Genomic DNA, 14,593 nt, shown 5'->3' with positions numbered 1-14,593 from the left:
GGGACCTCTTTTCTCTCACTCCCATCCGCGATCCACTCTCTCGACAATCGCGGAGAGAGGCCAGGTCAGGGAAAGAAAAAAAGAGTTTTTTTTTTTTTTAATACAAATATCCAGATGGCAAAGGTATTTCCGCGAGCGCGCGCGCCTCCAGTTCCTTTTGTCGCGGTCTCAAACCTCCCTTTCTTTCCCTTTTTTCTTGTTTCGGCTTTTCACAATTGGTTCAACGATTTGCGTCGAATCGCTTCGGTTGGCCGCCTCGTCCCTCCGTGAACACGCCCGGAGTACGTAGTACGAGAAGGACACGGGGGGGGGGGGGGGGGGGACTGGTCTCTATCGTAGCGGCGGCACTTTAGGAATGCGGGATGCTGTAAACGTGGGCGCCCGGTGAAACGTCTAGAATGAATTCCTCCGACTGTGATTATGAGCTTGAATGCAATGCGAACTGAACCATTTTTGGATGCATTCTGTGAATTCCCGTTATGCGCGGTGGCTCTAAAATAAAACAATGCGCAGTATATGGGATAGATGCACTATACGCTCTGGTCTCAAGTGCAAAGGTAGCGTTCCGAAACGTAACCGTCGAAAGCAACCCGACCCTGCTAGTTCGCTAGGTTCCAAGGACTGCTAGTGTGTCATGCATGCTGCATGCAGTTTTTTTATTATTTATATTATACATATAAAGCTTTCTGTTCTGGTATTTGTAGTCTTTTGTTGATTTGTTGAAATTTTATTTTGAAGCCTAAACTTCGTGCCTTGTTTTCGCACTTAAGTTGGAAAAACATCGAATGTCAAACACTCTACAAATTATCATTTGATTACCTAAGTGTCAACTGCTCACAAGGCATTTCCTAAAGTAATCACTGATAGAATCAGATCAACCTTACACTCGAAAGAAAACAGGCTGGTGTTCGGAGTGAGCTAGGAACGATCTCGGATGGCTGCATGCTCGCGCTGACGTCCGGCGCAGGGTGACGTTTTCGGCGCTGATCACGTGGTAGACAGCGTCGACGACGCTACGCCTGACTCGCCAGGAATTATCAACTACCATCTAAACTGTAAACACATGTGACTCTGCATTGCGCAACCAAGATGTGGACGGGCAATGTGCAAATGCGTTAGGAAATATCTGCAGGGACCGCACAGCACCACTAGACTTGTACTAGAAAAATAATAAAACACCAATAAGGGAAGGAGTCGGGAAATGCAATCCACTGCTATCCACCGCAAGTTTACAATGGACGTCCAGAGGCTAGGACTGGGAAGATCTGGGTTTTTTTAAACGTTAATAGAGAACTTTTTATTAACCTCCGATTTGCTTAAGACATTTCCCTAGAAAGTAACTCACGGGATGAATTACAGCGCATTTTTGAGGGCCTAGACACAGAAAGCAGAATCATGGGACTGAAATAAATCGCAGGAAGGTTACTGTTGGAGTTGATGCTGTTGATGAAGATACATGTTGGAGTTGATGCTGTGGTTTATATTAAGGCAGCGATAACCCCTTTGTAATCACTGTAGTGTGTTGTTATGTGTGGCATATCTTTAATTAGCTCTCTCTCTGTTTTGAAAGACGCAGTCGATGCACCTTTTCTTGCACGAGATGACTTCTTTGGGGTCAGTTGCGTGTGGTAACGTTAGCGGGTGTTGAAGGTCATTGATGAAATCGGCCTTTTTTGCCTGAATGCTAAAATCTCTCATCAGGATCTGTAGGGCAACAAGATCCTGACGAAATAAAATACAATACAAACCTCCGAAACGGTGACATAATTGGCCTCCCTAGCCGTGCCCTAGTAGTTAAAGCATCCGCCTCTTATGCGAGAGTGCTGGAAGGTGCTGGTTGGGAGGTCCTGGGTTCGTAGGTTGGAGGCGCATTTTTGTCGGTGTGCGTCCGGCGTCCTCCTTGTGAACGCCACCAGAGGTGCAAAACTGAGGAAAGAGCTAAACAGCTCTAAAATTAATATAACTAAATGTATGTTCAACAGTTAGGAAATGAAGTAGCAGTTTACGATAGGCAGCGTGGCATTAGAAGTTGAAAGGAAATGCGCCTACTGGAAAGTATAGTGACCGCAGATCCGGACCATGAGAGTAAAACAGCTAGGACAATAAAAATGGGTGGAAAGTTTTTGACAGGTACGCTCACCCTTTCAGGTCAGGAATGTATCTTACCCATATCCCTCGAAAGGGAAGGGAACAAAAGTTGCATCTTGCCAACGGTCACCAACGGGGGCAGAAGTTTGGAGGATGACGAAAACCTTTGCATTGTTGAGGACGGAGGGGCCCAGCGAGTTGTAGAGGGTGTCGTTCAGGGCAGCAGGTCCCGACTCGGAAGGACGATGGCGAACTCCATTTAGGAGGAAAGTGTACAGAAGGTTTATTCACATATTTACAAGCGTAAGAGAAGTGAGAGACCGAAGTGGGAGACGATTCTGCCGCATTCGTTGTCGACTTTTATACCCTTCTTCGTCCCCAAATTCCCTAGGTTGAGGACGCCCACACCGGAGTGGGAGGGGCCTATAACTTTCACCTCTGCGCACAAACACAACACCGCACTTAGGGTCACGCCCCTGTCACGTGTTGATTCCGAGGGAAAGAAGGCCGCCGTCGAGGCGTTGACTGCGGTAGGTGGTGGTTTCTGGCCAGCTGAAAGTCCCGCGGGTCACCGACATCTGTTGTTCCTCAGATGGCATCCGCCGCTCGAGGCCGGAACAAAGAGGTCACGAAAAGGCCGGAAAGTGGTCCTTTGTCCTTGGAGATGTTCAAAATGATGCCCGCCAGCTCGTCGCGGTGCTTGGCACGCCAAAGAGCAAGCCCTTTGTCCCCGTGCACGCTCGCAGCAATTAGGGAAGATAACGTCGGTCTCCCCGCGGCGGCGGCGGCGACACTTGAAGAGACTTCGGAAAGGCGGTCTGTTTTTGCTAAAACTTCAACCCCTTATTTATGGTTCTGTACTCCGACCGGGAAGGGCTCGGTAAATAGAATCAGCTGTCACCTGGGTCACCTGTGTGGTCCATGACGGTAGGCTTGGGGCAACGGTCGCCGAGTAGAAAGCAGGTACTCTCAGCCACCCAGGAGACATATGTGTGCTGGCTGCCTCCGCCGCTGCTTAGCCTTCGCCGTACCTTGCTTAACGACGACCCACGTTTGATGGTAATTTCTCCCAGACCCGCGTTCTTCGACCCTGACACCGCATCTGGCTTCCCGATGACACACGTCGGGAAGTAGTCTTTCCAGGCCCGTGTACTAGGACCTTAACAGCATTAAGTAGCGAACAGCGCAGCGACGATATGGCTAACGTTGAGACAGGAAGAGCGGATAATGCTATAGCAAACGCTATTTAAAGATAGCTTAAATCAAGAACAGGAAATGGTCGTGAACAAGGCATGCTCTCATGCGGTAGCGGAATGAATTCGAAGAGGAGGTGAATGTATAGCAGCTGACTGTGGACTGGAAAGGCGAGCAGGTAAGATTAAAGAGTCTGCGGAGGTATATGGCGGCCCCAAGCTGCACAGGAAAGAATTAGTCTGCGATCAATGGAAGAGGTATTTATCCGGCCACGGCTGGTCCACCGGTCGTAGTCCTACAATGGGCGTAGTCTTGCTGCTGATGATGATGATTGTGGTTTAAAATTTATGCAGGTATTTGTTGTTATTAGTTTAAATAAGTACAGGATTTGGGTCTTGTTTATTTGTTCTGTGCTTTTGCACAAGTATGCTATTTGCATCTGCCGTTACCTGCTAGGAAACAAGGTTTACTGCAGGTGCGTCTGCTTCTTTTAATTTCGCCTCGCTCTCCACACCTAGTAGAAAATAGAATTTTATTCCCCAACACGCTTTACCCTTCAAGCTTAAAACTTACATGCTGCCTGCCGGGAGTGCACACCCCCGAGTACGAGTTGATATTGCCCATGCATCTCGAAAGATAAAGCATGCCTGTAGGCTAACTTGGCAGATCGGCATTGGGAATGAGCTGTCGCATGGTGCCAAGTGTAAAACACAACACCACACGTAGCGCAGTGAATGTGAAGATGACTCGCAAAATGCAACGGCGCTGATTGCCAGTTTTTCTGCTGCGAAACAGAAACGGTGGCAACCCACTTGATGGACGGCGCAAGTCATGTGTCTAGTTATAAACAAAGCTAGAAATGGGTCCATTGCTATGGTGTGCTGCTACCAGCCACGTGGTCGCAGGTTCGATCCGGCGAAAGGGGGGCGCGCTTGTTCTGAAACTTCGGAAGTCGAAATTGTTCAACAGGGTCTCCTCTATGGCGAGACTGACAGCGAGACTGTCAGATTATTATTTTTATTTCCTTTTCGGTTGCCCCAACCTATTCTTTGTCAGATTGAGACGGTGATCAGGGTAACACACAAAATAGCGGGATCAGTGCGAAAACTTCGATGATGAAAGGGCCCAATGTAAAGAAAATGTGCTCAAGTAAAGTCCAACTTTCGGCACCGATACCGCCATTTTGTGCGTCACGAGTGAACCAACTAGAACAAGCAAGAGTTTTATTTACTCAGAGCGACTTTAGCACTTCATCTCTGGCACGTAGAAGTATTTTACTTGTTATTCGTTTACACAGGGAAAAGGCACATGCCGTCACTATAGATCAAGAGCGTAAATTGTTGGGCTAGTCAGGACAAAATGCATAGAAGGTGGAACCAGCGAAAATGGACGCAGGCCAAGAAATAGGAGGCACACACACACAACACCACTGGACTTGCACGCAACACTGCCGTGTCATTGTGATCTGTAAGTCCATCGGTGCCTCCTATTTCTTGTCCCGTTTTCGCCGGTTCCATCTTCTGTGGATATCATCATCATCATTTTATTCCAACATCAACATTACAGATGCTGAGGACCGTGAACAAAAAGCCTCTAACTGGGCTTGACGGGGTTCACGGCCCCTATAAAGCACCGCTAGTCTTTCTCTTTTTGAGCGGTGTCCGTGACAGTCTCAACTGCCGCGTTTCGAATTCTTTGCCATGACAACTTGTTACTAGCAAAGAGGTCTCAACCATGACAAGCACCGTTTCGTCATTGTGACCTCGCCGCGGTAAGGTCTGCAGAGCAGCTTCGTTTTGTTACCGCCCTCGCAATTGATGCAACTTGATGCGAAGCTCAGGCTCCATTCCCGGGAGCGCAATTTTCCCACGGTTATAATATGTAACGAGCGTAGCGAAAACGCTTGCCCTTCCGCGGCCGTTCGCAAAGGGTTCCGAGGGAAGCCGTTTGTTGTATACCGCCTTTCTCTAAAGCCGTGCTGCAAAAAGCAATCAACAGAACACGGCAGTTTGCCTCTGCAGATCCGAACTCGCACACTCTGACCCGCGAGTCCAGGGCGACGCAGGGGGCAAATAAAACGGCCCGTAATCTCTCTCATTCTTTGGTAGTGCCGCCCTCACGCGCCAGTAATCCGTAACACGCGACGAAATAAAAGCGGCAAATGAATTAAGCCATCACGATGACTGGCGGTTGGCCCTCCCCCCCATTTCTAGGGACAATTTATCTTGCTACCCACCCCTCTAATCTGAGCCCTAATCGCGGGAAGCCTAGCCCCGGCCGCGAGCTAAGCGTTAAAGGTAGGATTAGTGCGGGAACCAAGCGGGAGTATCTGCGGCGGCGCCACAAGGTTAGGAGCTTCGGGACTAAATGGCACCTGGAGCGGTAGTGCACAGGTCCTAGAGAGTGCCGAAGAGCTGAAGCTTATTTGACGCTTCAGTACGGGTGTGCACCACGATTGAGATAACGCGCGAATCGAAATAAGCAAACCTCTTTTTATGACAGTTTTGTTTCATTGTTGATTTCTATTATCACATGCCAAAATTACCACGCCAAGTGCAAACGTACCTCTACTCACAGTTCACAACAGCCAACTTTCTAATGAGCAGCGCCCGAGTAGTTCATTCAGAGCAGCGATCCAGATAGAAATTTATTTCGAAATGGGCTAAGATAGATGAGCTTATATATGTCTCAGGAGTGGTTCATATCAGAAGCGGAAATTCAGCTTTTAGCACATACCGTCCACCACACTTCTGGAGTAGCTTGAGCTCGGTTGACCACAGCCATCGCTACATCCCAGCACTCGTATCAGCAGACGTGGTCTGAACGCAATTGTCAGTTTAAAAGAGACTACTCGCACCGTGAGTAAGAAAAACCAACGAGATGCGAAAACGACAACATTCGGACAAGGCTTGGGGGCTATCGTTATGGGGTATATATCTCCCCAAACCGATGGCAGTTTGTAGCAAAGCACGTGGAACGCTCAGCGCTATTAGCGACAGGCTCGAAGAGCCTTAAATGCCACAATAAAAACGTTACAGGTCACTGCGGCGACCCGCATTGGGAGAATGAGAAAGCATTGATGCCTCCTTCGCACTCGTCGCCTCTCTCTGTTTCATTTTAGACTGTTTGCCTCCCTTTGTGCCTCTTTTTCTCTCTTTTGACTGTTTGCCTCTCTTTTTACCTCTTCCAATTTTGAAGTCTACCCGCTATTTTCACGTCCTCGCACTATATGTATGTCCGGGGCTATTTTGACATCTAAATTGCCTTTTGGCCTCTAATTCATTAACTAATTATTACAGATCAATCAAATTTGATGTACAACGACATTTTATCATCCTCTGTCATGTGGTTGCGTTTTTTTTTTCCGTAATTTTGATGTCTAGTAATGTTTTCACATCCTCGAGCCATATTGACATCCGATGCTATTTTGACGCCTAAGTGACATTTTTGGCTCTAATTAATTAATTAGTTACTCCACATCAACCAAATTTCGACGTGCATCATCCTCTATCACACATGATCATTCTTTTCCGTGTACTGTGCGATGTCAATGCACGTTAAAGAACCCCAGGTGGTCGAAATTTCCGGAGCCCTCCACTACGGCGTCTCTTATAGCCTCAGTCGCTTTGGGACGTTAAACCGCATAAACCAACCAACCAACCATTCTTTTTCGCTTAACTCCCACACGAACGGAGAAATCGCTGCCGGCACGTTTTGCGGGCACGAAATCGTCGACATGGCCATATAAAGCTTTCGCTTTAATAGTGCTCCTGCCGCTCCGTTGTGACGACAGAATGTGGCAACAGCCTGACGGCATCGTCTGCTCCAACTGCACCGCCGATCGTCGACGCAGCGGACCCATCGCTGATGCAGAGGCGGCAGCTCGTGACTGCATCGGCAAATCCCGTGATTAATGTGTCGGTCAACCGCCACGCGCCGCTACTTGAAGCCAGCGCGCCCGCAAAGGCAGCGTGTGCAGTTGGGACCGGGGTTTTCATTTTTATTATCAGCATGATTTTTCCTCCCCTTCCAGTTCCGTACAGCCGCGAGAATCAAGCCCATATATGGGAGTGCATTTATTTGCTCCAGGAGTCGCACGCGTTCGCAGAAACGAAAGTGTTGATTAGTGTCTCGCGCAAAATATGACATACAGATTATACGGGGCTGAATTAATACGTATGAGCGTGCACGGAAGCCAGCAGTAACTGTTATGGAGGACAGTGAAAAGGGAGAAAATTACCAAAACTAGGCTGTGAAAGTTGATGGTAAGGGCAGATATATGGCAAGTGTTGGGAACGTGTTGTCCGTGGTGATGCTCGGACAGCCATATGTTGCCATATGGCCGTACGTTCCGAGCGGAAAGCGAGAGTACGTCTTTATTGCAACCTATTCCGATGTTATAAAGTTGGAATGCGAGTAGTTCTGGTGTGTGTAGTAGAGAATATAGAGATTTAGCATTGCGCGATCCGCTTATGGGTGTGTGTTTGGGGGGGATATGCGCATGCGCTCCGAGAAGCGCCTGCCTGCTACTGTACGCAGACGCAGCTCAAATCAAGCGTAGCTGCAGTTGGGAATCATGAATAAAAATACAGATTAAAAGCCGACTTGTATGACACGATTTGCCTCTTCAACTGCACGGCTTTCTTTCTTGAGCATCGCCTTCCAACGCAGTGCTCTGAGTCATTCTTCTCCCGTGGCATCATTCCATGACTTACCGCTCCTCATCCAGGCCGCTATACTAGGGTAAGCGCCGCCCGAGAATCACGAGAAAGAGAAAGATGAGCGCTGCATATGCACGTGCGATCACGCGACGGTGCTGACGGTTGCCGTTCGAAACAACTGGTCTTCGCCTCCAGGGGAGAAATGCTTACGAACCTCGGTTTTCTGCTCGTCCTCGTTTCGGCGGTACTGGGCGGCGGATATAAGAGGTGTCCCGACGGAAGCCTTTGCGTCGAAAGTAAGTTGCGGTTTCCATTAGCCGTCTTTGTACGCCAGGACAGCCGAATATTGTAGCGCGTCTTGGACTTATAGATGTATAGCCTGTACTAGCCGGCCGTCGTGGCACTGGCACTGGTTTTTACGGAAGTCATACCGATGGTAAATGCGCCGCATTAGTGTCAGTCGCGCATGAGCGGCGCGCCATAAAAGCATCGTTCGTCGTTTGCATTGTGCAGTGTGATGGCACGACTTCCAACACTGTGCGCTGCTTTATTTTTTTTTTCTGCTCTGCAGGTGCGTGCATGGCGAGTAGCGTGCGATAAAAGAGGAACTCTGCTCGTTATTGGTATACGTATGACTATACCTTGCGCCACATACTCTATGGTTAACTTTGTTTACCTGAAGTGTATAAGCATATCCGTAAAGCATATATAGTTTCTGGTGCCGGCCGATTTTTCCGAGTGCTAAGCCAGAGACCTGTTAGGAAATGCCAACATAGCAAGGCTTGAAACACAGCATGCGCTCCTGCCGTATAGATAACCTGTATTTCGTGCATTCTTTCCACAAGGGCTAAAGGGCAGGGAACAAATACAGGTTAATGCCCGAAAGGTATCCATGCCATGGGTGACGCCCCTTGCTAAAATAGTTTTTAGAGATGCAACCCCCTGTTCTGAGTAATGATGCTTCGACGGCACACATAGTGCTAGAGGTTCCTCCTAAGCGGGTCGTTCCCTCATATTTTGGCCCTTAATAAAGACCACCAGTGCGGACATGGAAGACTCGAAGGTGACGAAGCCATTCCTTCCTTTCCAGATGGAACGTGCTGCCGCCTCCCGGTCGGCCGCTACTCGTGTTGCACCATGGCCAACGCCGTGTGTTGCCCCCAGAGGAGCAGCTGCTGCCCGGAACGCTACGTCTGCGACAACGCCTCCAACCTGTGCGCGCCAGCCAACACGGGACACAAGAAAGCCGAGCCCAAGACGACCGCGGCCGTGCCGACAACGACGTCCCGCGGCGAGGAGCTCATGGTCAAGTGCCCCGCGGGGGACACGTACTGCTTCCAGGGCAACAGCACCTGTTGCCGCCAGGGCCCGGACACGTACGGCTGTTGCCCCGACATTGACGCCGTGTGCTGCAGCGACCTGATCAACTGCTGCCCCCGCGGGTTCGCCTGCATCCGCGGCACGGGCAACTGCGTCCAGACCGCCCCCGTGGGCAAGAGCGCCGTCGGAGATGGCCACGTGCTGCGCGCTGGTCTTCTGGCGGGGACTGAGCAGCTGACTCTGTCCGCCATGAAGATCGTACGAGGCCACGCGCTGCCCTGACGAACCGGAAGGCGACGCCTCGGCGGCGCGCGGGCGTGAATTGCGTGCGTGTGTGTGTTTATATCGGACCGACAAGGGGCGCGCTTCAGGCCATCTTGAATTCATCAACGCGAGAAGCCATTGCGGGTGTTGGGAATAGTAAATTACAAGAGGTAATCAGCGCACCCTGTATTTCAGGTCTGTTGCTCATTCTCGGCAGCCTAGCCGTGTGCTGCCCTTCGTCGACACTTGTAGAATAAAGACCCCCCCTCCCTTTGTCTTCTGATCCTTGCCTAGGGTGGCTACCTTGCCGCTTTGCATGGCGGCGCCACCTGACAGAGCACTCCACCCGGAGGGGGGGGGGGGGGGGGGGGGTATGCCTTTATATATTGTCGTCTGACGAAGATATGTGCTTCAGCAACGGTTTAGATGTCGCTTGCAACATATATGATACATGGGGGTGTTCAATCGTCAAACGAGGCTAAAGACATGTGTCCTCTAATTTAAGCGCACTGCTGCGCGGGCCATACTGCTGAAATATGCACACAGGAAGACCTACTGCACACATTGAGAGTGCAGCTTCGTGCCTGCGGCGGGAAAGCAAGACGCATCACATAGCGCCTGTCCGCATCCTGGACTCAGGACGGCGTCCGAAGAGGCACAGACCGTCTCCTAACCAACTACCAAATATTGGGTTTCAATAATTATTTTCCATCACCACCATCTCCATTCCAAAATACTAATAACGAGACGAATAGTCTTCGCACAGAATGATAAAGAAATAATTAACAGGTTCTTATACCATAATTCTAAATTATTCCTGCTAGGACCCTCGGGTTTTCGTACACCAACAACGTATTTGTTCTGGGCGTTTACCGCATTTGAATGTCGTGAGCGTTTCGGCGTAACAGAAGTTCAGGGGGTTCCGGGGGAGGCTCATTACACCCTTTCGAAGCGAGGCCGACGAGAATTATCGCGTTCCTCATCTTTTAACATGGTGAATACACCAGTAAGCCTCTTGCTATCTTCAAACAACGTGTCTTCAATGCCGTCGCCTTGTTGTTCGAACGTCCAGCCATCTGTAGCACATCACCCGTCTTTAAAACATTGCAGTGTTTGGCAGATGGAAATAAACACCGATAAAACCAAACAGATGACTTTCTCTGCACTCTCTAAAACACCAGTAAACAATTACAGTATAAATAATAGCGTCAATGCGCGCTCATCAACTTTCAAATATTTAGGCGTTGTTCTTTCCCCGGACCTAAATTGGCATAGCCACATAGAGTATATCACTAGCAAATCTTTGAAAAAATTAGGCCTGCTTAAACGTCGTTTATCTCTAGCTAACCCTGACACCAAACTGCTGGCCTACACATCTCTAGTTCGGGCATCATTGGAATATTGTTCGGTAGTATGGCATCCCCACCATGAAAACTTATCTAGCTCTATAGAATCAGTGCAAAATAAGGCAGCACGCTTTATTTTACGGTCGTACTCTCCATTTCAGAGCGTTACTGCAATAAAACAGTCTCTAAATCTTCTGGACCTCAACATACGACGCAAATTCTTTCGCCTATAGTTGTTCCACTCCCTCTACTACAACCATTCATCTTTTGCACGGAGGCACATCACAGCAGCACATCACATATCATCTCGAACAGACCATGCGCATAAAATTCAAACAATTTTCGCCCGCACAAAGAAATATCAGAATTCCCCGTTAGTCTTGGCTATAAGGGAGTGGAATGGTTTACCTGCTAGCGTTGTAGCTATCACTGAACCATCATCTTTCCGTTCAGCGCTACTAATTACATTTCTTGAATCAGGCGCAGCATTGTCGTCTGTTTGAACTTGTCGCCTTGTACCCCTGCTTTGCCGTATGCGTGTACATATTATTTTTGTACATTAAAAACGAAAAAAAACTACCGAATTTGATAATTAACACCTAGTTCTTTTGTTCTCTATCTGTATTATGCATGAAGTGAAGCTTGAGTAGTTGTGTTATTTGCTGTCCCCCCCTATGTAATGCCCAGCCGGGCCCTTAGGGTATTTAAATAAATAAATAAATAAATAAATAAATAAATAAATAAATAAATCCGTGGAGAAGCGGAATTTCAGCCTGAAAGTTGATGTCTCAAACTGGGATTTAGCCCGGTGTCAACAGCCAACTGTTCCCTCTGCCGCGCCATGGTTCGTGGCCTCATGACGCACTATCGGGGACAAAATTCCCCGGGACACGCAACCGGCAACCAACGCGTGTAGCTTTGTTATCAGCCGGTGGTAAGCCTTGCTTGCGGAGGTGAAAGTTGCTCCTGTGTTCATTCATGTGTGCTCGGAACATTGGCACACTTTGTACCTCTGCGCCAAGTTAGACGGTTGCGCGTCCTGGAGACTTTTGTGTCCAGTAGTACGTGAAACGGGACAAGGAGTTAGCTACATATTTGTAATGGCTATTAACACGATACGCTTCCGCGATGTACTATTCAGGTAGCTTCTTACTGCTGCTCTGACGAAGCAGCGAATGTAATAGTGCAAGCGCATTTGGCTCCTCACGCAATCTAAACACGCCTTGCAGATTTGCACTGTCCGCGTACCAACCGTGTTGTGTGTGTGACATGCGCGAGCATGCATAAATTTACCTAGGTTTGACAAAAACAGACGTTCGCCATAAAGTGGTAAATTTACAGTTGCAGTTGCGAAAGTCGCAAATCACGGTGAATTTCCCTCGCCAGACGGAATTCCGACAACCTTGGATTTCACAATGTTAGAATGTGCCTGTTTTGGGGGGATGGCGATAAAGGAACATTAAAGAATAAGCACATCAAGGCTCCTTTTGACTTCGTTATTCACCATGCCGTTCTCGAAGCCTTGGGTAGTCTTGGCTTCTAAAGGAAGCTATATAAGTGGATTGAAAACTTTGAGTGGAAATTTTTGAGTGCTCCAAATGGTTCAAGGCTGTTTCACGCAGTGGAGAAGGGCGCACTGCAGGGAGCTGTGCTCAGCACTCAGCTATTCATTATTACCCTGACACACAAAACAAGGAGCCTGCCGCGAGAAGTATGATTCACGATTTATACCACCCAGCAACGTCTTCAGGGAGCTTTACTGAACATCTCCATGTCTTTGGCTACTCGAGGTCTTCGTCATTCTCCAGAAAATAGCGTTGCCATGGCTTTCACAAGCAAAAAAATGACCAGATATCCTCTCCTCCTTGGTGGACGGGTGCTAACTTGAGTGCAGTCTAACGCTATTTGAAGATGATCACTTCAGGCTTGACCTATCCAGATTAAAATTCCCTAACACAGTTCACTCTCGCAAGAATGCTACAACAAATACATGAGCTTGGGTAGCCGAAGACTTCCTCTACCTTGCACCGTCATGCTTGTTGCAGACAAAGTGGCCGTCATGCCAAGAAAAATTTCTTGGTCCGTTTTAACCGGAACGAACGTGATAACCTCCAAGTCGTGCTAGACTGTACGGTCCCAGAGATTCCTTGGTACCGTGATGGACAAAAGTCTCTCTTGGACAACTCAGATTGAAAAACTCCTTGAGAGCATTGCCACAGCTTCAGAAATTTTCAGGCTCATGGCGGGAACACGATGGGGTACCAACTGCACTCAATGGTTCAGCTTCAGAAAGCTTATGTTGAAGGAACGTTAAGAAATTGTTTACCAGTACTTCACAGATTATCTGCGACAAGAAGACCCTGGAAGCCGCCGCGCGAAACGAATGCCTGAGAATCGGTCTCCGCCTTCCAAAGGGATCCTCTTCCTCAGGAACAGTAGCGGAAACAGGATGCCTCTCGCTAGATGCCATTGCCTCCCAGAAAACTATGCGTGCCCTTCTTCGGCGTGTACTCTAAGGGAAGAAGCACTATTCCTACAATGTGTCCGCGTAATCCACGGTGACCATGGTTTCAACCAAGCTGTGCAACACCTGCAGCTCCCTACTATTACTCGGCTATAGAAATTAGTGACTCTGACCTTTTTTTCCTGGATAATCTCACTTCTAGAAATCAAACAGTTTATACCAGGTGTGGATGCGAAGAGCCACGTACCACGGGCTCAACTTCTCAGCAGACCTCCTCATGTGGTCTTTATGTGCTCTCAACAAGCCAAATGCTTTCTTATCGCCTGCAGCGGAAGATATCCTCCACGACCGCAGAGCTTCTTGGAGTAAGATACGCTTTCTCCTACATCCAGCGCCAAACCCCTGGCCGATGGGTGATTTTCACGGGCTCCAAAGCAGCGCTGCAAACCCTGCCCAACCTGTTGAAGAAAACCAGTCACCAGCCAGTTTCACACGACATTGCATCCCTACATCACTTGGCTACTGCCGCAGGCCACTATATAAATTTTCAGTGGATACTGTAGCTAACTGTAGCATTCCAAGCAATAAAAAAGCAGATGAAGCGGCTAAAAGGTCTGCAGAATCAGAAGTACAAAAGGATTTTCTTCACGAAATCGATACGTCCCAGCTGGCCAAAAGATATGCCTATACGCTAACATTATTTTAATTCATAAGAAAGGAGACGTCAAGGACTTGAAGAATTACAGACCGATAAGCTTACTGTCCGTTGCCTACAAGGTATTTACTAAGGTAATCGCTAATAGAGTCAGGGTAACCTTAGACTTCAGCCAACCAAATGATCAGGCAGGCTTTCGTAAAGGATACTCGACAATAGACCACATTCACACTATCAATCAGGTGATACAGAAATGCGCAGAATATAACCAACCCCTATATATAGCCTTCATTGATTACGAGAAAGCATTTGACATGCAGGCATTGCGGAATCAGGGTGTGGAAGATTGTTATGTGAAAATATTAGAAGATATTTATAACAACTGCACAGCTACTATAGTTCTCCATAAAGTCAGCAATAAAATTCCAATACGGAAAGGTGTCAGGCAGGGAGACACGATCTCGCCAATGCTATTAACCGCCTGCTTACAGGAGGTATTCCGGGGCCTGAAATGGGAAGAGTTGGGGGATAAGAGTAAATGGAGAATACCTGAGTAACTTGCGATTCGCTGATGGCATTGCCTTGCTAAGCCACTCAGGAC

The 14,593-nt window shown here is 48.3% G+C and overlaps 1 protein-coding gene across 1 annotated transcript; it reads left to right on the top strand.

Moving 5' to 3' along the window:
- The first annotated feature begins 8,145 nt into the window (after window positions 1-8,145).
- Window positions 8,146-9,584, top strand: LOC149342413 (progranulin-like). Its single transcript, XM_089542161.1, has 2 exons — window positions 8,146-8,239; window positions 9,034-9,584. The coding sequence occupies exons 1-2, from the start codon at window positions 8,146-8,148 to the stop codon at window positions 9,543-9,545; spliced, it is 606 nt and encodes a 201-aa protein (XP_089398287.1). The 3' UTR covers window positions 9,546-9,584.
- The last annotated feature ends 5,009 nt before the right edge of the window (window positions 9,585-14,593 follow it).

The sequence above is a fragment of the Amblyomma mixtum genome, chromosome 5, assembly GCF_055824585.1.
Source record: "Amblyomma mixtum isolate Tamu chromosome 5, ASM5582458v1, whole genome shotgun sequence".
Lineage (NCBI taxonomy): Eukaryota > Metazoa > Arthropoda > Arachnida > Ixodida > Ixodidae > Amblyomma > Amblyomma mixtum.
This window is presented reverse-complemented; position numbering and strand designations above follow the sequence as displayed.